The sequence below is a fragment of the Mustela nigripes genome, chromosome 3 (assembly GCF_022355385.1).
Source record: "Mustela nigripes isolate SB6536 chromosome 3, MUSNIG.SB6536, whole genome shotgun sequence".
NCBI lineage: Eukaryota > Metazoa > Chordata > Mammalia > Carnivora > Mustelidae > Mustela > Mustela nigripes.
The window spans coordinates 97061614-97088958 of record NC_081559.1 but is presented as its reverse complement, the minus strand read 5'-3'; the positions used below and the strand labels follow the sequence as shown (position 1 = coordinate 97088958).

Genomic DNA, 27345 nt, shown 5'->3' with positions numbered 1-27345 from the left:
TATTCACACCCATGCAAAATGATTATATACAAGGTCCATAATCTCAGAGTGGTTTGCAGCAGCAAAAAATGGACAATCACACTACCTACCACCAGGGGGACTGGTAAACACCCAGTGACCCATCCACACAATGGAATGCTTTGCAGCTGTAAAACAAGGGGGAATAAGCATCAAGGGATTTTGTTTTAAAAAAATGAAACAAAAACATGATAAAAGAGTAAATATTAAAAGTTCTCATCACACAAATAATCGTAAGTATATGTGGTGATGGATGTTAATTAGACTTACTGTGCTGACATTTTGTAATACGTACACATAACGAATCGGGCTGTACACCTGAAACTAATATAAGGTTAATGTCAATCATATCTCAATAATGAAAAGGTAATCATCAACAAAATATTGGCAAACCAAATTCAATACATTACATTAAAAGGATCAAGTAGAAGAGCATCCAGGGATGCAAGGATAGATCAACATCCACAAATCAATCAATGTGATACACCACAGGAATGAAATGAAGGATAAAAATCATACGATCATCTTAATAGATGCAGAAAAATCTTTTGCAAGATTCAATATCCATTTATGATAGAATCTCTCAATAAAGTGGGTATAGAGGGAACATACCCCAACATAACAAAAGCTATATACAACAAGCTCACAGCTCACACCATACTCAATGGTGAAGAGCTAAAAGGTTTTCCTCTAGAATCAGGAAAAGAAAAAGATGCCCACTCTCACCATTTTATTTAAATTTTTATATAAATTTTATTTAAGCATTGAATTGCTTCTTGGCTTGTCAGCTAAGATCAAATGCAACACAGTTTTGAAAACTCTAACCAGAGTAATCAGGCAAGAAAAAGAAATAAAAGGCAACTAAATTGGGAAAAAACCCATCTCTATTTCCTGATGACATGATATTATATACAGCAAACCCAAAGACTGTACCAAAAATCTATTGGGACTAATAAATGAGTTCAGAAAAGCTGCAGGATACAAAATCATTATACAAAAATCGGTTGCATTTCTGTATACTAATAAGAAACTAGCAGAAAGAGAAATTAAGAAATCAATCCCATTTACAAATGCAGATAGCTAGGAATAAGTTTAACAAAAAGGTAGAAGATCTGTGCTCTGAAAACTTTAAGATACTGAAAGAAATTGAACTAATGGATAGATATTTCATGCTCATAGATTAGAAAAATATAGTCGATGTCCATACAATTTAAAGCAATGTACGGATTCAATGTAATCCCTATCAAAATTCTTGTGGCATTGATCACAGCAATAGAACAAACAACCCTAAAATCTGTATGGAGTCACAGAAGAGTCTGAAAAGGCCAAAAGAATCTGGAGAAAGAACAAAGCTAGAAGCAAAAGACTTCCAAATTCAAATTATATTACAAAGGAATGTAGGAATCAAAACTGTATGATATTGGCATAAAAACAGACACACGGGGCACCTGGGTGGCTCAGTGGGTTAAGCCTCTGCCTTTGGCTCAGGTTATGATCCTGGGGTCCAGGGATGGAACCCTGAATCGGGCTTTCTGCTCAGCAGGGAGCCTGCTTCCCCCCTGTCTCTCTGTCTACTTTTGATCTCTGTCTCTGCCAAATACATAAAATCTTTAAAAATCCCAGACACACAGATCAACAGAACAGAGTAGACAGCCCAGAAATAAACCGATGTATCTATATGGTCAATTAATTTCTGACAAAGGAACCAAAAATGACCATGGAAAGGATAGTCTCTTCAGTAAATGGTGTTGAGAGAACTGGACAGCCACAGGCAAAAGAGTAAAACTGGAATACTATTTTATATCATCCAGAAATACTAACTCAAATGTATCGAAAGACCTAAATGTTACACTCAAACAACAAAATTCCTAGAAGAAAACACAGTCAGTAAGCTCCTTGACATCACTCTTGGTAAGGATTTTTTTTAGCTCTGACTCCCAAAGCAAACAGAATTAATGCGAAAACAGACAGGTGGGATCACATCAAACTAGAAACTTCTGTATAGCAAGGGAAACCATCAGCAACATGACAAGGAAACCTAAAGAATGGGAGAAAATACTGACAAATCATGTATATGATAAGGGATTAATATCCAAAATATATAAAGAACTCATATAACTTGAAGGCAAAACAAAAAAACAAAAAACAAAACCAATTCTATTAAAAAAGGGCAGATGACCTCAATAGTCTCCCAAAGATACACAGATGGCCAACAGGTACATGGAAAGATGTTCAATATCACTGATCATCAGGGAAATGCAAAGCAAAACCACAATGAGGTACCCCCTCATACCTGTTAGGACAGTTACTACTAAAAAGACAAGAGATAACAGTTGTTGGTGAGGATGTGGAGAAAAGGGAACCCTTGTGCACTGTGGGTGGGAGTGCAAACCGGTGCCGCCACCATGGAAAACAGCATGGAGGGTCCTCAAAAAATTAAAAATAGAACTACCATATAATCCAGCAATTCTACATCTGGGTATTTAACCAAAGATAATGAAAGCATTAATTTGAAAAGATATATGCATCTCCTTGTTTACTGCAGTACTACTTACAACAGACAAGACATGAGAAGAACCCAAGTGTCTACTGATGCGTGACTAAGGAAGGTGTGGCACATACACTAGAATGCTATTCCCCCATAAAAAGAATGAAATCTTGCCATTTGTAACAACATAGATGGACCTTGAGGTGATGATGCTAAATGAAATAAGTCAGAAAAAGACAGATAACATATGATCTTATTTATATGTGGAATTTTAAAACAGCAACAAGCCAAGCTCACAGATACAGAGAACAGATTGGTGGTTGCCAGAGGTGGGGTGTGGGTAGACTGAGTGAAGGGAGTCAAAAGCTGCAAACTTCCACTTATAAACTAATTAAGTCCTGGGGCTGTAATGTACAGCATGGGGACTATAATAATACTATATTGCATATTTGAAAGTTGCTAAGGGAGTAGATTTTAAAATTCTTCATCACAAGGAAATCATTGTAACAGTATGATGATGGATGTTAACTAGGCATTGTGATGATCATTTCAAAATATATGCAAATATCAAGAAAGGAAACACAGCATAGGCAGACAGTTCCTTTTTTTCTTTTCTTTCATTCTTTTTTTTTTTTTTAAACTAACAAATGAGTCCATGGTTCTTATGATGTTCCAGATAGAGTTTTAAGGGCTCTACAGATAATACGTCATTTAATCTTTGTTATAACTCTAGCAATAATCCTCACTTTGCAGATGGGGAAACTGAGACAGGAAAGGTTAAATAATTGGCTTAGGGGCCATGCAGGGCATTAGAAGGTAGAGCTGGGATTAGAACTCAGGAAGCCTGCCTTTAGATCTCTGCTCTTACGCACTGTGTGACATGGCTTACCAGGGGACACAAATGACAAAAATTACACATACATATATATATTTTGCATACATACTCATGAAATTTTTCTGGAAGAACACAAGAAAGAGACGACACTGATTGTCTCTGGTGTTTGCTTTGGCAGCACCTATACTAATACTGCTGTCTCTGGGGAGGGGTACTGGGTGGCCATAGGACAGGGATGAAAAAATGCCCCGTAAAGCTGGTTTTTATCATTTGAAATCAGAACATTGCAAACGAAGCATATATATATATTTTTAAACCTAAAGTAACCGATGTCCCCAAAGAGTCATTTTAGTAGATGCCTTCTCTTTCAGAGTCTGGCACACGTCCCTTCCTGGCTGCGTCCACCAGAGGGCTCCTGAGAATAAACACACCCTCAAGAAAAACATCCTGAAGACTTGGCGGGGAACCCCAATCTTGGGGTCACTGGACAGGGTTACTCATGTCTATCCTTCTTTTCATTTTCCCTTGAACCCAGTCCCCAGGAGCTTGGATCTGGGCTCACGAGAGGAGAGGTGGCAAGCAAACTGGAACCTGCCCTCTCGTGGCTGCTGGAGGAGTAGAAATTGGCAGAAGGACCAAGTGGAAGGATCTATACTAATTTGAAATGTACAAATCCAACAGTTCCCAGTTCCACTTCTCAGCGTCTACTTTTTTTTTTTTTTAAGATTTATTTATTTATTGGAGAGAGAGAAACAGAGATAGTGAGAGAGGGCAGGAGCAGGGAGGAAAGGGAGAAGCAGGCTACCAGCTGAGCAGGGAGCCCGATGTGGGACTTGATCCCAGGACTCCAGAATCGTGATCTGAGCTGAAGGTAGTCGCTTAACCAACTGAGTCATCCAGGCCCCTGCGTCTACCCTTCTAAACAAAACACACTCTCTCACCCTTAATAGGAGAAGGGTGTACTTATACTATGGGAAGTTAAACAGCAGTTAAAAGGCACATTCACGGGATCCCTGGGTGGCTCAGTTGGTTAAGCATCTGCCTTTGGCTCAGGTCATGGTTCCAGGGTTCTGGGGTCCAGTCCCATGGGCAACCTGCTCAGCGGGGGGCCTGCTTCCATCTGCCTGCTGCTCCCCCTGCTTGTGCTGACAAATAAATAAAATCTTTTAAAAAAGAAAGAAAGAAACAGACACGTGCAGAGCTCTGTATTCAGCTGGCTCAATATACTGATTGACTCACTCCATATGCTGATGTGGTTCTAAGTATGAAAATGAATTTCCAAATTTTATACATAGACCCTTTGTTTAAGACAAAAGCCACAAAGCAATACAATATGTGCTCTTGCACTGTGTCTGTAGGTGTGTGCATACAAAACTGAGTGTGTGAATTTATGTTTAAGAGCAGGAGAGAGAGGTCCAGAAGGCCACCACTGAGCAGTGGTTGTCCCTTTAGGAATGGGCCCCAGTCAGGAAGCATGAGTGATTTATTTGCAATATTTGAATATCGTACAGTGGGAATAGTTTTGTGGATTGCATCTGTCAGGACAAATTAATAGACATGGAAAGTATAAACTGCATAAGCCGCTTGGCTGACCTGAGACTTGAAGCACACAGCAGCACGTGGCACCTGGCAGGGGGGTGGGGGGGGCAGGTGAAGGTCCACCCCACCGCAGCCTCCAGACAGCCTTCCCGGCCTTGGGGCTTCCCTGGAAATTCAGGCAGGTGCAGCCAATGGGGTCACGGCCCTGTGTGGCTTTGGCAGCACAGAGGGCAGGGTGCGCTTTCCCTCTACCTTTGTGGCTGCCCTAAAGCCCTCTGCAGCCACCCCGTGCCAGAGAAGCCCGTGTCTAAGAGCAGCAGGGAGACACCTTCTGGAAACTTCCCCAAATAGCTGAGGGATGCCCCTTCCCTACACGACTTTTCTTTTAATCACTCCCAACACCTGACATATTTTTACCGTTATATCTTTATTAATAGACCATAGCTCCAGCAATTAGAGCAATGTCTGGCACAGAAAGGCTCAAAAAATACTGAATGAATGAATAAGAAAATGAAGAGTGGGAAGGAAGAACACAGAAGAAAGGATCACTTAAAGGGGGCCTGGAGGTCCCATGGTAGCGGGTGTTCTTCTGACTAGCAGCCACCAAAAGTTTATTCCTAGGCTGCTGGGGCCTGGGAAACAGAGGTTACAGGAACCTGCAGGCCTTGATTCAAACAGGCAGGGCTGGGATGGGGATTCAGACCCAGGGCTGGCAGGCTCAGCAGGGTGAGGAAGTGCTGTCCATCACACAAGGCTGGGCTAACCCCAGCTTGGGCCAGCTCCCAGCCATTCCATACCCTGCAGGAGACCTGTGCTGCTGATGCCCAGTCGTTTCTCACGGCTCTCCGCCGTGGACCATGGGTGTTCTTGCGGAACACGCCACCCACTATCACCAAATTAATCACGATGCCCAGCATTTAACACTTTAATCCTCTTTAAGTCTTTAGAGTAGGGGAGGAGTGGCCTCTTGGGGGACTCTTGGATTTAGATGGGTGGCTATGTCGGCTTTAAAAATATCACAAATTTTTTTCCCAGAGGAAGTCATTCATATTAATCCACCTGATTTAGGATGTGAGTGATAGGCATGCAGAGGAATGAAGGGCAGGTAAGATAAAAATACTGAGGTTACTTCCAGGGGAATTCAGGCCAGTGTAGAACTGTACCTACTCCCTGGGACCAGTGAAATTAGACTTTGAAGGGAACTGTGCTTGCGAGAGTCATGCTGAAGACACAGAACGTGAAAACACGGAAAAAGGAATGCAATCATCTATGCCCTGCACACTGGAATTAAATGTAGAGTGGGACTGAAATGTGTCCAAATAGCATGAAAACATTTCAGTGTCATCACGGGTCCTCCCTGTTCAACAGACACTAGAAACAATCTTTCCAAGTTAGGGCACTTGGAAAGAGGGCCCGGCACAATGTAGGTGCTCTCTAAGTTTGCTGTTGCTATCTGTCCATGGGGCATTTTCTAACTCATACCCTTAATTCACAGAAGTGGCCACTTAACGAATTTACGCACGCCCTGGTACAGCACTCAGAGGGGATGGTGACTTCAGTCACTACTGATCTGCTCCGACATTTAAAATGACCGGCTCCTTCCCTCCCTTCCCTCCACAGCTTTTCCCAGTCTGTCTCCATTCCTCTTGGACTGTATAGGGGTCACATTTTAGCCAACATGCTCAGTTTGCATTTAGATGCAGAAAAACCAAAGGCAGACCAGGAGCTGGGGCAGGAGGGAGAGAGAAAGAAAGAAAGTGTTAGAAGTTGGTGTGGATGCTGGATGGCCCCTGTCGTCTTCTCTGCAGCAAGCACTCCATCAGGCATCGGGCTTGCTTTACAGGGTTGAATTATTGATTACACGAGGGGAAGAAGAAAGATAGTGTTTTCTCTTTGCGTGAGTCCAGCTCCTTCTCCTGCCCCGAACGCAGCTGGATCGCCACAGCTTGAGCAGAGAGAATAGAAGGCACCTGGAACAACCTGGCTTGACCACAGCCCAGAAGTGGTCTGGGCTGTGGAACACAACAACCCTGGATATTACAACATGGCTCTCAGGCTGGCATTCTGACCCAGAAGTCTCTAGGCTGACCTGGCGGGTGCCCCATAGGTACAAGGCCATTTCCATGCACCGAATCACTGGTGTGGCTACTACCCCTTTGGCCCCACCTCTCCATCAAGGGTCTTTCCTGCACTCTTCACTAAAGGGCCTGTTGTTAACATGCACGCACTCCCCCGAGGGGAATAGTCAAAATCCTCTACCTCCAGGAGGTGGAAACTGCTCAAACAGTGGTTCTCACAGGTCAGTGTGTAGAGGATTTTGACACAGGTGGTCTCAACTTCCAAACCACCACTTTGGGCTTGGAGAGGGCACATTTAGGCTCTAAATGCACAGTTTATTTAGGGTGAGGGCTTGCACTACCTGCAAAGACTCCATTCAGCTTTCTAACCTGGTTCCCACTCTACCCTGCACAGCAAAGGCTGTGACACCCCGGATAATCCACAGCCACGGATGAGGGAGAGCAGAGCCAACTTCTTCACCACTTTCCACACTTCTCCTTGACCACTTTTCATCCGTTTCTATCTCCCTGTCATGACTGATCTGTCCTATCAGCCTCGTTAGAAGACAGGTCTTCCCCGTATGCCTGCCCTCCAAGAACTTCAACTACTGATGGTGGGAAAGTTCAATGTCAACCACTTAGCTCAGACATGCACGACCATCCTAGGAGAACAAGACTCCTGGAGGGGATCAGGCCAGTCCTCATTTGAGCACTGCACTCTAGAGGGGCTTCCTCGCTTTGCCTTATCCTAGTCCACTGGAGTGGGTTTTTCTGTTCAAAACCTACAGGGTATATGGTAAATTTCTACGTAGGAGTTGGCTTACGTCTCCTGTGACAGGCTAGATAGTACACAGTTTGATCTTTGAGCCTCCATCACAGCTACTCGATTTTGGTATCTGATTCCAGAGGCTGTCAGAGACAATACATGACATATGGGTGTGGTTGTGTTCCTACCCACAAAATTTCCTTTACAGAAATAGGCCAGGTTAGTCCATTTAGGCTGTCACAATGCAACACTCCTGATTGCATGGCCCACACAACAGAGATCTCCTCACAGCTTTGGAGGCTGGAAGGCTACGATGAAGGTATGGCAAATTAAGCTTCTGGGAAGATCACCTTCTTGGCTTATAGACAGCTGTGTCCTACTAGGGGACCTTCCCGCATGTGTAGAGAGGACTCTGGTACCTCTCCTTTTCCCATGAGGAGGCCAATCCATTGGAAGTCTTACTCTTAGTCCTAGTCTAACCCCAATTGTTCTCAAAGGCCCCACCTCCAACTATAATCACTTTGAGGGTCAGGGTTTCAGTATATAAATTTGGCGGGGTTGGGCACAGTTCAGTTCATAACATGGGTACTAGGACAGATCTGGCCCAGTGGTCACAGTCTGCTCACCTCTGTTCTATCCTATCAAAATCCCATCACCTTCACGTCATGAAACCTACCCTTCCCATCCAGCCTTTCCTCTCCAGTTATAACCGAGATGCTACCCACAGTTTCGAACACTGGCTTTCTGAAGCATGCCAGAAAGGTTCTCTCTCGGCCTGGGTGTGCCAAGGCTCCTCTACCAAAGGCCTTTGCTAGTATTAGACTACTTGTAGACTCTCACGCCCATATTTTAAAAATGTTGTTTCACCAAACGGTCTCTGTAGAAAGTCTGTTCCTCAGAGCATATATAAAGCCTGCGGTGGAAGTGGTGATTAGGAGCTACCTTCTAACAGAAGACAGGCACAGCCTGAAGGCAAGAAAGAGGGAGAGAGGGCACAGTTAGAGCTATGACAAGAATGCTGTCTCCAAGATGGCAGGAGCCACATTGATTAGAAATGGCATTTAGGGGGCACCTGGGTGGCTCAGTGGGTTAAGCCTCTGCCTTTGGCTCAGGTCATGATCTCGGAGTCCTGGGATCAAGCCCTGCATCGGGCTCTCTGCTCAGCAGGGAGCCTACTTCCTCCTCTCTCTCTCTGCCTGCCTCTCTGCTTACTTGTGATCTCTGTCAAACAAATAAATAAAATCTTAAAAAAAAGAAATCTTAAGAAAAGAAATTGGCATTTAAGTGCCTTACAGATATGTTATATTTAAAAGCAGATAAAGCAGAGCAAACACCGCCTGGACACTGTATGCCTGTGCAACTGTCTCTAGAAGCCAGCTCCCTCTAACTTGCTCTGTCGCCAGTTCCTGGGTGTTTTCTGCAATGTCTGTGATAGAGCCAGAAACTGCTTCAGCTGTGTGAGAAGCCTAGTCCATTGTAGCCGGTCTTGGGTTCTGTGATCCCCTTAATTTAGCCATGGTATATCACTTGGGCTCCGTTGTTCCCCCTCATTTTCTTCTCGGAAGAAGCAATAGCGCCTCATAAGGCGTAGTATAAATATTGATGCGGTAACTTGTTTCCCCTCTGAGCTTAATTATGCTTTCCTAGATGTACTTTCAGGAATTTAATGATTTTCTAAGTCTTCTTAAAAACATCATACTTGGAAAGAAAAAAAAATTAATGATTTTGTTTCTTTCAGAACACACCATTTTCCAGTGAATTTATATTGCTGAAGAGATCATTTGGCAGTTAAAGTGGCAACGCTACTTATCCAGAAGGCATTCAGTAGTATGAGGGACTCCTGGTCACAGTTTTTATTGCTGTTGCCATTTTGTTTTTTGATGTGTAATTTCTTGACCTGTCCAAAAGGATCACTTGGGCTAAAAAATGAACGGGAAATCACAGTTGCTGGTAAACCCAATGGGAAATTATATTTATTTTATTTTTTATTCTTTTTCCCCAATGGGAAACTGTATTTCATCATTAAGCAAGGAAAGGAAGTTTCAATAATGAACTCGAATTGTGAGTCATTTTACCAATGAAAATTACCAGAGAACAATTACTCACAGCATTAGATATAAAGAAATACTAGCCTTGGGGGTGCCTGGGTGGCTTCGTTGGTTAAATATCTGCTTTTGGCTCAGGTCATGATCCCAGGGTCCTGGGATCGAGCCCCGTGTGGGGCTCTCTGTTTAGAGGTGCGTCTGCTTCTCCTCCTTCCCTCTGCATCTTCACCCGCTTGTGCGCTCTCTCTTTTGTTCTAATAAATAAATAACATCTTTAAAAAAACAAGAAAAAGAAATACTAGCCTTAGTGCAAGATAAAGGGCTACCACTGGTTTCTTCCATTAAGTTGATGAAGATGATTAAAACTTGATGAAGTCTCAAGCTTCTCATTTGCAGACCACGTGGAGAAAGCTGAAGTCAGTAATATTCATCTTCCCTTTTGCTTCTGAATAATTCTCTACACAGTGGAAAAAGCATTGACCCTGGAGTCCAACAGACCCAGACTACAATTACCACTGATGGTCACACACTGCGTTTCGAAGCCTGTTTATACTTTTGAAGAGGGAGAAAGGTATACCCATCCAATGGACTAAATGTGAAGTTCAAGAGGACGATGTCTACACAGCATCTAGGCCTGTGCCGATCCATGATGTGTGCCTAAGAGACATCAATGTCCTTGACTTGAGGTGTTTGTTTTTAATTTAAAAAATGCAACTACTACACAGGAGTGATAAACAGGGCTGAGGGAGGGGAAAACCCAAGATGAGTTGGAGTGCCTTAACTTGTGGTGCCAAATAGCGGAAGTGTTCAAAAAAGGATGGGGCATGTTCAAAGGACACAGAGGTCAACCTCCCAGGAGACAGGTAGAACAATCTGCATGACAAAATAAACGGTACCAGATTAGAACACATAGAATGAAATAAATATCCATCAGGTCACCTATATACAACAAAGTATATACAACAAAGAAATAAATATTTGGGGGCAAAGGGACAGCTCTACCTTACCAGAAGGTAATTACCAGAAGGATTCCAAGTAATAAATGCAAAAGGAATGAGAGAAAAAGAACTTAAGATCAGAACACCACAGTGATGATTGGTGTGGGAGAGATACACTGATAGGTGCTGGAATTATCGAACATGGTTTGAGGAGAAGCAGGATATTGGTATTATTTCAGAGAATTATCTTCAAGTAATCTATTAATTACAAAGGAAAAAAAAAGTCAATGTACTGTGGAGAAGCCCAGTGGGCACCATCTTAATTAAGGGATCAACGTTAACATCACTAGTAGTAAGACATGCTGACATCATGCATCTCTTGATATAATTCACTGAAAAGTGATAGCAAATCACTTCTGAATATTCTTGTAATGACCACCTGACCATGAGAACACATGTGACCAGCCCAAACTGAGGGAGAGTGTGCAAAAAGCTGACCAGCCCTCTTTAAAAGTGTCAGTATCCCAAAAGAGAGAGAAAGTGTGAGGAACTGTGAGGATGAGTAGGGGCTAATGAGGTATGATAATAAAAGGCAATGTGTGATTCCAGACAGGACCCTGGAACAGAAAATTAAAAAAAAAAAATGGTGAAATCCACATACAAACTATTGTTTACAGTATTACACGAATGTTCATGTCTTAGTTTTGGTCACTGTATTACGGTTATGCAAGTTACTAACATGAGCGAAAGCCATGGGAAGGGTATACAGAAAGTCTGCACCATTTTGCAGCTTTTCTATAAGTCTCTATTTCAAAATAAGAAGTTTTAATAAAAGACGTTAGTATGACTGAGGGACAAGTCTGTATCTTTCTTTTTTTATGTACTATCCAAACACATGTTTCAGTGAAACACACCTGGCTATAGCCCATGCTGATGACCAACATGTATGTGACAGATGCAGCGCCAAACAACCTCACTCTTGCCTCAAAGACCTTGGAGAATCCAGAAATGACTTTTTTTTTTCCTTTTTTTGGGCAGGAGTGGCTTGAAGGAAGCGTACTAGGGAAATGTTTTTGCCGATCTGTTTCCTTCCATACAAAGAGAAGTCAGAGTTAACTCCTGGCCTCTCTCGACCTGTATTTCCTCATCTTAAAGAGACTGACATACTCGATGGGTAAACGTGGGAAGAATAAAGCAGACATACCCTGTCCATCTGCTTTCTTTCCTTCTTGGGAGTGAGTGGGTCGAAGCAAATAGGTGTTCTGCCGTGCTCCTCAGGACAAGAATCTTCCCCTCTGTGGCCCTTATAGACTGGGCAGACCAGCTCATTTGGAAGCCCATTTGACACTCACCCCAAAGACATCCCCTTCATCTCATCTTTCTCAGTTCCTATGGTGTATTTTTGCCCTGTTCCTTGTTTTAGTTCTCAATTTGCTCAGAACCTGGGTAAGAAGAAAGGCTGCTAACCAGTGGGCGCACTCTAGACTCCACCAGGTTCCGTGGGCCCCAGTCTGCGTGGTGTCCTAGAACTGAACTCTACAGCCATGATTCTCTCCTGAGTTGGAGGCATTTTCCAATGCATCTCTATTCCACATAGTGTATGGACTTTGACCATCATAAACAATAACCATTTAACATAGCTTTTGTTGGATGAGTTGAGCTGGACTGGGACAAAATGAGGATCTAGAGGACAATACTCCAGTCCACCTCCAAACACACACACACTGATACACAGGTGAATGTGAGTCGTCCCAAAGAGTACGGGGCTCTACTTCTGTTGACCTACTGGCTCTAAGTCTATTTTTAAAACAAGCAATTTTCCTACTTTTCTCATTTACCCTCTGCCCCAACAGCAATTCACTGGAGGCATAAAGCTCCCTCGTCTTTACGGACCATCATGCATTTATCTTTTCCTTTGCATCTGCTCTCTTCGCTGGTACAAAGATGGGAGTTTCTAAATAGAGCTTTTAATAGTCCATTGCTTTCACTCCACGTTGTAAAATTTAGTTTTAATTTTTTTATTTTTTATAAACATATATTTTTATCCCCAGGGGTACAGGTCTGTGAATCACCAGGTTTACACACTTCACAGCACTCATCTCCCTGATATGAGGAAGTGGTGATGCAACATGGGGGCTTAAGTGGGTAGTAGAAGAATAAATGATACAATTTAGTTTTAAAGTCAACCTCTACGACAAACTGCTACTTGTAGGAGTGCCCGTCTGGGAGTGAGACTAATCTTCCTCTACTCGAAAAATAACCAACAGTTACTGCATAACAGAATTGTGATTACATCACAATAAATATTCTATGCAGAACTAGGAACAACTCCTCAAAGAAAAATGCTTGGAAACGGGTAATTGGAATGAACTATATGCATTTTCACTGAGCTTTGAAAGAAACTGGGAGAAAAAAAGATCTTCGATCTGTTTCCAAGTATATATTTTTTTCTCTTAAAGAACACCATGTAAGGAATTTTGACAAGTGTCTGCATTCTAACGGGAGCGTCTCAGGAAGAAGAGGCTTATCTATATTTGTGCCTCGTTACTGCCATGATGGGCACCGTTTCTCAGGCATAAAGAAAGGAGGAAACCCAGAAGGTAGTTCTTTTCTGGACCACTTTGTGGTCTGGCTCTTAAGTACTTTCCCTTGTGCCATGGATGTGAATATTTTAAAAGCCAAAGAAGCCCTTCCATTTGAGCTACAGATGGCTACAGAAACCAAACAAGCATGCTAAACAACCCATTTCAAAGGGCCAAAAAAACAAAACAAAACAAAAAAACCCAAAAAACAAAAACAAGGCAAGTGCCAAGTTCTACACTGCACAAGCAGACGGATGTCACCGTGCTGGCAGGATGGATACTGACAGTTTGTGGAAGGAGCTGCGGGGACCCCAAAGGTAAAAAATCAACGTGTCTCTTGAAACCACGAGCACCACCACAAAACAGACATGAAACAAGATGCCGCAAGAACGTTCTTTTACCTTAGAACAGGGATGTGTTAACTTCATTATTCAGAAGCCTTTGATTATCCTTTTCAAAAAATTTTTTTGTTGAGTTTAATTTTCAAGGCTGTTAAGCACGGATGCCAACTTAATTATAGCAAGCAGGCAAGCACCCCGTAATGTATGGGGCCGATTGTTAGTTTTACTTGAGTTCCATGTTAGATTTGGATTTGCCTGCTCATTTATAACTTTCTGAGCCAGGAAGGTTTCTGCACAGTCACTTGCTTTTCCTCAGCTGGTGTCTTTGTTCCCCCGTTTGCCATGGGGGATTGAGGTACTAGATATTCATGACTTATTATCTCAGTATTAACAGTGCCCTTCAATAATTTATGAAATCGTGCTCCTGCATTTTTAACCTTAAAGTCCTTCCGATTATTGTCTGAAAGGGTAAGATTAACATAGAGGGGCTCCAACTTGAATCGCCAGTTTCTCGCACAAAAATTCACCCCAGGAAGGAAAAACAGAGTCGCTGGTGGCATAATGGCTCCAGATGGGATGAGCCCAGATCGTCCAAGTCTTTAACCCAAACCGCCCTTGTACGTATTGCTAGAACAAGGCATTCTGTTCTGTGGAAAATATCCTCACACTAAAATGGAGTTGTATTCACATCTCAGCCTTCAGTGAACCCACATTCTGAAATGTCACAGACATCTTGAATTCAACTTCAAGACCTCACTCCCTCGTGTATCTGCTCCTTTTCCTTTCTAAGACGTACAGTGAGTTAGGATGAAGGTCCTTTGATAACGCATTTCAGTGCTCACTGAAGAGAAGGTGACGCTGAGGACAGGGGATTATCCCTGTTCTGTCTCCAGGGGCTCCCAGAAGCACTGTGCTTGAACTTTCTGAGGTTGTACATGGATTTCTCAAAAGGTGATTTGGTAGACACTGTGCTCCTTACAGCAAGGAGTGGCCACAAGACCAGGTTCTGACCATGGAGAGCAAGAAGAATTCTCTTGGAGACCTTTGGGAGAGTTATCTTTTTCTTATTAAAAGGAAATGCTGGAGATCAAATCTCCTGATGTTCTATTTTCCTTTTAACTTGGACACAGCAGCCACCTTGTGACCAAGGGGCAAGAAGTCTTAGAACAGAAAGCCAGCATGCTTAAAAAGTGAGAAGGCAGATAGAGAGAAGCTGGCTTTTGATGGCATTGCTGAGCTCGGACCACCTCGACTGGGCTGCCTTCTTAGGTAAACAACAAATGTCTATATGGCTTCAGTCCCTGTCACTTGCCACCAAATGCATTGTTAAGGGATCCAGAAGGTGAAGTCTGGAGAGCAAGCAAGAGGACATGCAAATCTACCAGCAGAAATGGCTGGTTTATTCCCTTCTGGAGCTGTGCACCGTAGACTAACAAGGGATGGAGGGTGGGGGGAACACAGTGCTTTTCGAGGCCTGGAAGCTGTTCCAGCCAGAGCTTCTTGGAGAATGACACTCAGGTTTCACACTGGTATTAATGATGTTCAATAAATGGGGCAACAGTACAAACAATTAAGTGGCTCTCAGAGCTCAGTGAAACACTGCCTGAGACAGACAGCAAGAAAGCAAAAACATGGTCCTTTTTCCATGTCCCCGCTTCCCTCTCTGGCACAGTGTTTTTCCAAACTAACTGGTTTAGAAGTATGTCCCCTGGCTCAAAGTCTGGATGGCTTCTCTCTGGGGGAGCATACCCACTTACATTTCAAGCTGGCATCACCTATGTGGGAGAGGCCCATGGGTGGGGGACAGAGGTCTGCTAGGGGAGTAAAAGCATGTGACTAAATGTGGGGGAGGAGAGTACTTTCTCCCTTAGGAAGTTCACAACCGAGACAGATCTCTGTGGTGCACCAGAGTTCCAAATAACATAAACCTCCAGCTGATGGGATTGGCCAAGGGCTGACTTGTCCCCTGCTGGCTTGACTACCAAGCTAGCTGGAGGGAGGTGTGTGTGTGTGTTTCCAGAAAACACTCCTATGCAGGGCACAGCTAAGTGGGCCTTGAAAGCAAGCTGACAAACTAGAAAAACTGGGGGGCGCCTGGGTGGCTCAGTGGGTTAAGCCGCTGCCTTCGGCTCGGGTCATGATCTCAGGGTCTTGGGATCGAGTCCCGCATCGGGCTCTCTACTCAGCAGGGAGCCTGCTTCCCTCTCTCTCTCTCTCTCTCTCTCTCTCTCTCTGCCTGCCTCTCCCATCTACTTGTGATTTCTGTCAAATAAATAAATAAAATCTTTAAAAAAAAAAAACTAGAAAAACTGGGATGTATTATACTTCAGAGTTGTCCCTTAAATGACAACGGTGACAAACAGGCACCAGTCAGCTTTCTCTAGCTTATCTGAAAAGCGAACCATATATTAAGCCTAACTTGGTCTACTTTTCTTCTTACGCTGGAGATTTAAGCTCCCTCATTTCTGGTCTAAAAATGTTTAAATGCCAATCAACCTATCTGGTTTTGCTTGAAACTTGATTTCTTCAAGTATATTTATTCAGCAAATATGTATTGGGTATCTGCAAACCCGTGAGTGAGTCTAAGTACGTGTGTGTGTGTGTGTGTGTGTTGGGGGAGCGGAGACAGGAGGAGGAGGAAGAGGAGGGAGGGGGGGGGAAGTAAGCGAGGGGGATGAGCACAGCATCTCTTCTGGAGCCCGTATCCAGAAAAGGAAACCACGAATGAGCTCTACTGCATAAAGCTATAGTTCAGTTGGATTAGGAAAAGATAACTCTAAAACCAAGAAGGTTTCTGGCACCAGGCACACTGCTGGCTGGAGAACCCTGAACGAAGACAAAATTGCCAGAACATCCTTGTGTCATCTCCTGTCTCCACCTACCCCAGGAAGGTCAAGTCTCCAATGCTTCTCCACAGGGAAGCCTGAAAGCCCTAGCCAGCCTATCTCCACAGAGCCAGTTTTTACACAGCTTGGTTCAGTCTCTCTAGATCTTAATCCACTTACATAAAACATCTGCTTCTGCCTTGCTTTATTCTTCCCTCCCTTCCAACAGCAAGTGACAGGCTGAGTGGAAAACAGGTTGACCTTTCAGAGAAAGTTAGCTAACTCTTCACTCTCCAGGTGCAGCTCCACCCACCCGCTGCCTTTCCCTCGGAAGGCCTGGAAATTCTCCCAAGAACCTGACTCGGCTTTGAAGCCCCGTTTCTTTGCACTCCCACTCTGGATGTCTCCACTGGGTGGAAAAGTAGTCAACCTGCCCAGCCTCTTGTTATTTCTGAACAGATTCTCTGAAGTTCCTGGAGACCCAAGTGGTTTGCTAGATTTTTGCATAAGCAATAAAACAGTGCATAAAACCCACGGCCCGGCATCACTTAATACACCTGCTCCTGTACATGCTTTCTGAAGGATTCTCAGCGGAGGGCACTGGAAACTGCTTGCACATTCATATTGATGCCCAGCGCGGCACGCACGGACCACAGCCGGGCCCAGAGCCGCTCGCCTGGCGCCGCCCGCCTCTGGCACTGTCTCCGGTCGTGCCTCCACTCCCGCCAACAAGTCCAAGAAATAGAAAAACATAAAAAGCTATTGTCCGTGTCCGGTGAGAAATGAAATGCACTGGACCAAGTATCACAACTTCCTTAAAATAATACAACACTTCATCACTTTTGCATCTGGATCCCGCTCATGGTTTGCAAAGTCATAAAGCTGGAGACCAGCGTGGTGAACCAGCGCTGCTTTGTTCTATTTAAATGCATTCCTTTAAAAAAGCAATTTATTAGAAGCTCTCGATGATTTCACCTTATCTGAAGCACTCAATTCAGTTCATCTCCTGCTTTGCTTTGTGCCATTGGAGGTGATCGGAATATTGGGAGCAAAGTATTAATAAGAGAACATGCCCTGGGGCTCTGGCCTGTGAAAACAGCTGCTGAATCACAATGTGGCCACGACCCAAGAATTCACGGCGTCTGCGGTCATTTTCTGGCTTACTTGCAGGCCTATTCATCACAGATTTGGTTTAAGCTCCTAAATTATAGACAAAGCCTTTCCTAGAATGCGCAAGTCTCCTCTCCCCTAAAATGCCCTCACTTCTACTACAATGGAAACTGTGGGTAGGGAAGAATGCGGCTTAGTTTTTGAGGGAATAACAGAAAAAAGAAATTTCCCACTTTTAAAGGAGTCCGTATTTCTGCCTCCAGGAAGGCTGTTAACGAGTGATTTGGTAGTCGGGGAAAAAGGCCAGACTTACCCCTGTTCCCTGAGTATTGGTTGTGGATGACCTAATCCTACCAGAATCCCATCTCCTTCATCAAAATGCGTCCCCAGAATAAGTCTCCACTGGCTCTATCCTCAAGCCTTCTCAAGGGAAGAAAGAGAAATGGACCGCTCAAGACACTTAAGGCCTCAGGAAAGAAAACTTTCTTCTCATCTGTAAAATTATAAATTAAGACCTCTTCTAGCCTCTAAGGCGCAGGATTCCTGAGACTCCTGGCCAGTCAGTGATGCCAGGTGTTGGGACGGGCAGGGGAGATCCCAGTAAGAGCTTTGGGCAGCAGAAATAGCCCATCCAGGTGCCTGAGGACTCTTGTGGTTAACATCAACCGATTCAAGATCCCTTCGTGCAGATGCAGATTAAGTCTTTAGTAGATGGCAGTGGATGGAAAGCCCAGTGCTTGGCACATCGATGCTTAATGAACAGGCATTCCTTCGCCCGACCGCTCGATGGACTGACTTGCTCTTGGTATAGGTTTTTATTCAGCTCAGCAAATCGGCCAATCAGTCCATGGAGTTTCAAGTTCACAAGCACATCTCACCCCACCCCCATTCACATCCCCTCTGTAATTCAGGCATTTCCCAGACCCGAGTTTTCCCTTCTGTTCCTGTATAAGCAGGAGGGAAAACATCTCAAAATGAGATGTGAAAAGGATGAATTAAAACAAAAAATACTGCCCTAAGCAAAAGAAGCCGGTCACAAAAGCCCATATACTGCATGGTTCCATTTATATGAAATGTCCAGAATAGGCAAATCCGTAGAGATAGAAAGCAGATTAGCGGTGGCCAGATTCGTGGTTGCCACAAGCATGGGGTTTCTTTTGGGGGTGATGAAAATGTTCTGGAACTAAATATCTGGAATTAGACAATACTTATGACTCTGAATATCCTAAAAACCACTGTATATTTTAAAAGGGTGAATTTTATGGAACCTAGATTATATCTCAAAATTTTTATTACAGAATGCAAAAAAAAAAAAAGGCCATTATAATGATGGGAAGAATTCTAGGGAAGAGAAAGGACTTGAATTTCAGTCTCATTGGCTCTGTGGTCTTAAGCAAATTGCTCAACCTCTCCACAACTCAGATTTACCAACTATCAAATTAGGATGGTATCTCACTGTGAACATTTTAGGCTAATTATGAGAATCCTACTATAAGGAATTCAAGGTTACATTCAGGAACTCTCTCAACCTGAGGACAGAGGAAGTTGTGTGCAGAGTAACCTGGACTAACATACCTCGGCTGGTCTTCAGAGGCAGATACAGATTATAGATGAGGCAAGTTCTGATGGGCATTCTGGCAGGTTTCTCCTTTTAGGATTGACTCTTAAAGGTGGTTATATGGACAGCATTTCCCCCGTCTTGCGTCTCACAAGAAAACAGGTAGCTTGTTTCTACATTTTGCAGGGGAGGAAGCTTAGCCCGTGGGAATGGGACACTAAGTAACGTCTTTAAAGTTACCAAGCATGGGGACCTGGGAACAGGGATGTTCTCTCTTCCAGTGGAGCCGAGTGTCCTTCCCTCTCCAGTACTAAAAACAGGAGGTGGGGGCTTGACTCCTCCTGCATGGTGTGCTGATAAACCTTGGCCAGAAGTGGGCATTAGAACCTGAGTCATTCAATCATTCTAAAAGCTTGAAAGAAAAAAAAGAAGTTGGGGCGGGGGGGAGGATGAGAGGGAGGGACAGAGGACAAGGAGATAGAGAAAAGGAGCAGGAGGCGGGCAGGAAGGAAAGAAGAAAGCAAGGGTGGTGAACGACGGAGAAAGGGAGGAGGCAGGCTGCGGAGCCAGATCTTTTTTGTTTCGGGGATATACAAGGGAAGCAGATTTCCTTTCCAAAGTTCAAAGGAAATGGTGTGTTTTATTTTCATGCTCCGCTCCACCTTTCACTTGGGAAAACCCCCCCAGCTTTGAAGCCTCTGTGTTTAAACTTATTAGGAAAACCATCAATGATGGAAGCTTTCATGAAATTGTAGCAGGAGGAATTAGTGTTACGGGGAGTTGGATCCATCTTCAAGCATTTTATCTATGGAGACGGGAGGTCCCCCTTGGCCGCTTGTTCAGCTGGAGAGTTAACGTAAACAAATGCTTCACTTACTGCACAGTCCAAGGGACTAATGTTACACTTGATAGTTACTCTCTGAATACTTCCTCAGCAGCCAGCTCTGCCTGCCACCTGAAAAAGATGGATGCTTCTTGAGGACTAACTGAACAAACTGACTGGCAAAATGTCTCACCCTGAAGAGAGAGGTGTTCTTTTAGTGGCCTGCTGGAAAGGAGGCAGTGTATTGACATGCACTGCACAGAAGCTTCTCCTGTGTAATTCATGGCTTGATCGAGTTTGACACAGAAACCTTTAGAGCAGGGCCGTGTTAACATTTGAGGAGAACTTTCTTGGCATCTGAATCTTTTTTTTTTATGTTAAAGATTTACAACCTGTTGGAATTTCCTTCACAAGATTAAGTTAGGGTTGGCTCTGGACTTGTTTCTTCACTTCATTCTTAGTGGACAGTCCGTAGCACGTGATTGATTCCAAATGGATTGGAGGGTGAAAAAGAAAGGGCTGCAGGTGGGACCCAGGTCCTAGATGACAGGAGAGAAGAGGTAGGAGAAGAAAAGATATGGGGTCGACAGGCGACGTTGGGAGATCATCACACACTACTGATGCTCTTAGTAAGATTGTTCTGGGGGAAAAAAAGGTTAGAAAAGGTCTTTGTGCCTACATTATAAGATAGATTAGGTAATTTATGATCTGAATGTCTGCAAAGGAGGAAGACTTAGTACTTCTATTTTTCTGATACAAATTATACAGGTGTGGATGCAAATCTATATAGGGAAAATGTAAAGAAAGAAATCACATATGTGGATATGCCATTGTGTGTGATGCGTATGTGTACTTTAAGTAAATGATTCCACGTATAAAGGAACTGTGATATAATATTATTGATTAGCAGCATGAACCCTTCTTCCTGCCAAGTCTACCCCAAGGACAAACTCGAGCCTATTATTTTAAATTATGGGGAAATTAAGCAGTGCAGAGACACAAGAAAAGATGGTGGAAATGGGAAGCTAGCCATACAGCCTCACAGCAGATGACTGACTGTTCTGGGGGCATCGGATCCTCACTTGTTAGCCTTTATTTAGCTCATGAGGAAAGAAAGCATAAAAGTAACCCATCCGAGGCATGGAACCATCCTTGCCCAACTTCATGGGCAACTAACTAATCCAAAAGGAACACAGCCATTACTTATACAGCCATAATGTAGATGCAACATGGCATATAAATCAGTAACTCTTGTATCGCAAAACAGACAAATAGATTAATGCATGTTGCAAAGGATGGGTGAAGAGATCGATTAGGTTACTGATTCAGACCATGAACTTTCTCTCAGTATACTGCATTTAACTTTTAAATAACGTTTAGGAGAACCTGTAACATTTTGCTCACTGACAGAGCTATATTTTACTAAGGGCAGAAATTGGCTAGTCTATAAAAATTAAATTATGCCCCTTTCACTGTATCTAGTCAAGAGGAAAAACTCTAATTACAAGATTGCACTGTCAAACAAATGCAAATTCACATTCTTTATATCCTGGTTTAAAAATTCATACGGGGGGAGCTTCTATTCTGAAATGAGAATCAATATTTGAAATATTTTTTCGGAGTGCGGTGATAAGCAAGAGTAAAAGGAATGTCATTATCACGGATGCTGGTAAGCAGACGCTAACTCATTAAGAGCAGAACTTGGGAGAACAAGTCATTCCTTATGCAAACATTTAAATATCAATTAGTAAGGACAATGAAAGAAGGCTTTCCTTTTCCACAGCCCCGGTGCCTTATTACTCTAGAAATGACCAGAGGGAAAAAGAGCAGTGGGAAATAATCTCTGCACCTAATAGGAATGCCACCCTGGGGGATAGGTAAAGGTTAATTTTAAATGTACTTCCCGACTGAAAATCAAATGTACCTGCCTCAAAATTCATAAGAGCTGAGTTTGCACACTTAATCCAGAAAGGACTAACTAAAGGCCCGAATGTATTGCATCGCTGGTATTTTTTTTGGGAAAGAGAATGCCTTTCATCACTGCTTAATGTCAAACTTGGTTGGTTCATTAAAATCTCTTCATCTGTTGAAACCGTGCTTTTCCTAGACCTATGAAAAATGCCAGTCCATATAGTGCGAGGCTTTAAAAATCCTACTGGTTCGTTCTCATATTCATTTAATATGCATTGCCTGTCCAGTTAACCCATTCACTAAGCCTGTAGGAACATGTGGACATGAACACCATCTAAACCTTTAGCACTTTGCCTGAATTCTCTTCTCAGGCCAACTTTGGTGGCAGGTTTTCCTATATAAGGTGCTGGCTCAGGAAAGCAGGTGCCTTTTGATAATAGTTAGCTGGTGGACCAGGTGTGTAAATTTTGGGGCCCTGGTTTCCATCCTCTAGAACCCAAAAAAGTCGGTCCAGACTTAGGGCATCCTAGAGTCACTTGAGGAACTTTAAAGGGACCCACGCCTGGGTATTTGACAGTCTTAGGGAACTGGCTTGCTTCTTCAAGGGTGAGGGGAGGCAAGTGGATCTCAACAAAACTTCCAGGACGATTCTGATCTGCACCCTTAACTCTGAGTCACGGGGCCCTTTCAGCTCTAATGCACTAGGGTTCTCAGAACCATTCTCGGTTCTCAGAATCCAATGAGCATAATTCTGACTTTGGTGTTTAAGAGTCGCATGTAACAGGCGTGACTTTCTTTCCCCAGAGTGGCAAAATGAACCTGCAGAATTAAATGCTGGTGGGTTGGGGCCTGGGGGACCAGGGGCTGAAAAGAGGGCGACCGGATTTCCTGACCTGCTCTCCACAGAGCACCCAGGAAAGGACCTGCTGCGCAGGAATGCGATGACTGCACCACCTGTGGTCCCCACACAGTCGGATCCTAGTTTGGCTCTGCATCCCCGCCAGCGCCGCAGCAAGGTTAAGTGTCACTTACATTGACTAGTCTCACCACTGCATGGAGATGAAAATGGGAGAGCCTTGGAAGTATCACTCCCCCCTCCCTCCACATTGCTCTTTTGACGGAGGAACTAGCATTTGACTGACTTCTACTGAATTCAGTCTTAGAATGTGCATCCCTCCCCTTCTAACAGGATTTTCCTTGGAGTTCCTCAACTCTTTCCATTTTTCAGACTTCACTATTGGTGTTGCTTCAGTATTTCACTCTTGGTCCACCCTCTGGACTCTGACACATGGCTGGAGGAGCTTAGTTTGGAGAGAAGGTGCCCACCTTGATCATTGAAGAGCAACTTTAGACTTCTAGCACATAAAGATAGGGTGCTAAGGGTTCCCATAGATAAGGTCGGCATTACAGTATCTGCTCTGCCTTTTTTTTTTTTTCTTTACGCAAAGCTATCTGGAGGAGAGAATAAAGCAAGAGGAAAAATGGCACTTTGAAAATGGAGTGTGTGGTATTATCGCACATGTACTTCTAGAGAGGAAGAAATAGCTCTCAGAGAAAAGGACGCCTCATTTGGCTGTAGTTTGGTTCCTATCTTTTTCTTTGTATCAACAATATCCCAGCTGATAAACATGATATCCGGATAAGCAGTGGCCTAGAGGAGCCCAAGGAATTTCCTAATGTGTCCAGGGCTTAGCCCTATTTTTTCCTGGCTCTCAACTACTGCCTTTAAGAAATCTTAAGAAAGAAATCCTTGAAAAAAAAAAAAACAAAAAACAAAAAACAAAAAACAAACCAAAACAAACCATGAAAGTGTTGAGAGTAATTCTGGCTGAAAGCCCCGCAGTTCCTCTAGTAGGAGGGCACATTTTGCTCAGGTTAAATGCTCAGGCATGAAACCCAAGCAAAAAATCACCAGCTATCAACCCTAGCTACAGAATCATCACTAAATTTTGTTTTGCTTTTGTCATAGCCCGAATCGCAGGACAAACGACAAAACAATCAATGCGTGCTGCTCTTCTTGGGTCAAGTTATTCCTGAGAGCAGGTGGGTTTCAGACTTCCCGAAAGGGCAATTTTGGTGGAAAGAAACCACACCTAATGACCTATAAAGAACAGCTTTTAAAACCACGAACGCACAGCGCATCATGGCACAGTGACGAACTCGCTCTCTGCTCCTCCAGCATCCCTGTACTTGGCAACAGGGCATTTCCAGGCCCTTCTCGGAGAAGCAACTACTTTTCCAAGGTGCTGCCTTGAAAGCTGGAGCCCTGACATTCTTTTGCTAGTGGATTAAGAAAACCACAGATTTAATTCCTTCAACCAAATGCTCTGTGGGCTCCGTAGTTCAGCAAGGTAAAGGCGAGCAGCCCTTTGGTTCAATTTGCATTAGTCAGCACATGACGCTATTTCCCCTATTTTTATTATCTTGAAAATGGCAAGGTCTCTGTTGATGGGTTTGACCTTGGAACGAAGTTCCAGTTCCGCCCATTTCCCCCAAGTTTCAGATGCACTCTGATTTCTTGTAACACTACTAGAAGGGGCTGGGGGAAGTCGAGGTCAGGAAGACCCTGGCCAGCAGGAGTTAAGTGAGGTCCGCTCTCCCAAGACCCTCTTCTCTGCACCACGAAGCCCAGCACCACTCGTCAGCCAGCAAGCAGCTAAACTTGTGGGGCTGGAAACTATATTCCTTTGAACAATCTTAGCAATTTGTGCCTGGAATTTGATGCAGTAGCTCTAAAATTAAATAAAGATCCTGTAGTGTTCTTCTAAGAAATATGGTGTGGCTCTATGACAAAACACATTTTTCAAGCTCTGACCTCTGGGAACTTCAACTAGCTTCATATTTCAGGCTGACATTGCTCACAGGCTACTGTCTAGTTGCCCAAGCAGAGATGGTTATCCATATATTTTCCACCTCCTGATCAGCTTTTAGCAGAGGGAGGTGAGGGGAGTAAATAAAAAGAGGAGAGACACTAATTTAAATGCACTTCCCCTCCTGAGTCCCTTGGGGAGAAACCCTGGTAATTAACTCTAATGAGATTAAAGTAACTTGGAACTCTTCATGTTGCCGGCTCTGTAAAAGTAAATTTGTGATAACCAGTGTATGTGCATTAAATCAAAGTCAGTCCCTTTTCCTGTAATGCAGTGGCCCCCCATCCCCCAACTCCTTTCGCCTGGCCGAGGCTGGCGAGGGGTGGAGGCTACCGGCTTCTTACCCGCGCTTTGCTCCATCACTTCTTTCTGACACATGTCTTGAACATTCACCGTGCAATTCACGATGAACTCGGGGGAGGAGCAGTCGTTGTTCAGCTGGAATTCTTCACACTGATAACACTGGATTTGCAGCGCAAAGCCTGTGGGGACAGACGCAGTGGGTTCACAACGAGCACCCCCCACCCCCCCACCCCGCCCCCTAGACTATACCGGAAACCGCGATCCTCCTCTGCCCCAGCCAGCCCGATCCCTGGGGCGCTTGGTCTCCACGTAAGGCGGCTGTGGCTGACGCCGGCAGGGGGCGGCGCGGATACCGAGGGTCCCGCAGGATACAGCTGAATTCTGGCTGCGACCCCTGGACCAATGTTCCCGAAACAAAGAGCCCGTCCTACCCCACACCTGGGCTCCCCTACCCCCAGAAGCTGAAAGGACGGGTACACAAGCCGAGAGTGAAGTAGCTCCAGAGACATGCTTCAGCTCCAATCTACAGCAAAGGATTTGCGTAATTGTTAATTGGTTACAAATTACTTAATTACTATTTTGGCAACATTTGCGACTGTATTCGCAGACGCCTTTTCAGGTTTAATTTTTGTCGTCAGCGTTCCTGTGCTGTGGCTCCGAGGCTCCCTCGGTGTGGCTACGCGACCACCCAGGAACCCCGGAGGCAGTGCTGGACGCCAAGTGGGGCGGCGCCGCGAGTTCCCGGCCTTTCTTCGGGACAGTCCCCGCAGCAGCTGGGGGGGGACCACAGCGTGTACAAGGGGCGTGTGTGTCTGTGTCTGTCGTGTGTGTGTGTGTGTGTGTGCGCGCGCGCGCACCCCGACCCGCGACACAACCACCATGTCTTTCTGGCTCTCAGGGCAACCGTTTGGCTAGGGTCCCCGGTCGGAGTCCCAGCTCTGCGGCTCTCGTTCGGGAGCTTGGCTTAACTGGGAGGAGTGAGACGTTTTCGCACCCCTCATCGCCCCTGTCTGCTCTGCTCCGATCTAGGAGCTCCAGTCTCCCCCTGCTCCGACAGACAAGCGCCGGACCCCGCGCTTCTTCCCATCTCCACGTCGGTTGCGCTCTAAGCGCAGCAACCCAGCTCCGGAGCGCCCCGGCCACAGGCTGCCCAGCGCGCAGCTCACCTGTCGGCGGCGCCACTCCCGCGGGTTGCGGGAGGCGCCTGGTAACTTGGCCGGGTCAGAGGGCTTCATCGCCCCTTCTCCCTCGGCAAATCCCTGGCACCGCTCAGACCCTTCCTCCTTCCCAGCTCTGCTTCCTCTCCCGACCATCCAGCCCGAGCATCTGCAGCTCGATTCCCGCAAATCCGCCTCTACCGCCTCTCCTCCTGCAGCGCGGGACCTGGAGACTTTCCCATCTAGCGCCTCTGGACACCGGCACCAGCGCCAGGCGCCGCCGCCGCCAAACTCCTGCTGGGCAACCCCTGCGCAGCTCGGGCCCGGAGGTGGGTGCCCGGGGGGCGAAGGGGCGGGCAGGTAGATGGGGTGTGAGCGCCTGGCGGGGCTGCTGGCCTTTTCGTTTTCTTACCTTGAAACAAGAACAATCCGCAAAAAGTTGCTGCGATGCCGAGGACCCACATCCTCCCGGCGCCGCGTAGCCGGGAGAGGGCAGGCGCATCAGAGGCGGCGACCGCGGCGGAGGCTGTCGGGGCCGCAGCGGCTGTGGCTGCCGAGGCTGCTGGGGCCCGCGCTCCTGCCTCCGAGGCCACCGCCGCCGCCAAGAGGAGCCGCAGGTGCCGCCGGCGGCGCCAGCATCGCCCGGGCCGGGGCTCCCGGCTGCGGGTCGCCGCTCCTCCCGCTGGCGCTCCGGGGCAGAGCGCGGCGTCTCCGGAGTTGGCGGTTGAGACTGGAGGAACTACTGGCGAGCCGGAGCACCCAAAAAAGTCTCGTTTCTTCTCCCCACCTCCCACTCCAGGCACCACGTGACGGCTGCCGAGTTGCGGTGGGGGTGGCGGGCGAGGAAGGCTGGGACCGTCTTTTCACGTCCCCACCCCCTTCCTATCGCCCTCCTCTCCCGCCTCCGCACGTCCCCAGGACTGGGACGCCAGGGGGAGAGGGAGAGTGTAGTTGCTCAAGGTTGGGAGGCTGGGGATTGGGAAAACGTGAGGAGGGCGCAGCAGGTGCCGCGGGGACTGGCCGGGCGCTGACTGCGGGACCTGCGAGGCGGGGTCGAAAGACTGCGTGCTCGACTGGGCCCTGCGCCCCCCGGGGCTGTCCACTCCGTTGGGGTTGCAGCAACGCTGGCAGTGGGAGCCGGGTGCCGGGGGCGGCTGGCTGGAGGGGGACGTGCTCCCG

At 45.5% G+C, this 27345-nt stretch overlaps 1 protein-coding gene across 1 annotated transcript in view; it reads right to left on the bottom strand.

The window, feature by feature from the left end:
• LYPD1 (LY6/PLAUR domain containing 1) overlaps positions 1 to 27043 on the bottom strand; it is a 42391-nt gene extending 15348 nt beyond the window's left edge. The window contains exons 1-2 of the mRNA XM_059394415.1: positions 26579 to 27043; positions 25051 to 25188 (exon numbers count right to left, since the gene is read on the bottom strand). Of these exons, the coding sequence (XP_059250398.1) occupies positions 25051 to 25188; positions 26579 to 26630 (190 nt within the window). The 5' untranslated portion in view covers positions 26631 to 27043. The remainder of the gene's footprint in view (positions 1 to 25050; positions 25189 to 26578) is intronic.
• Between the last annotated feature and the right edge of the window lie 302 nt (positions 27044 to 27345).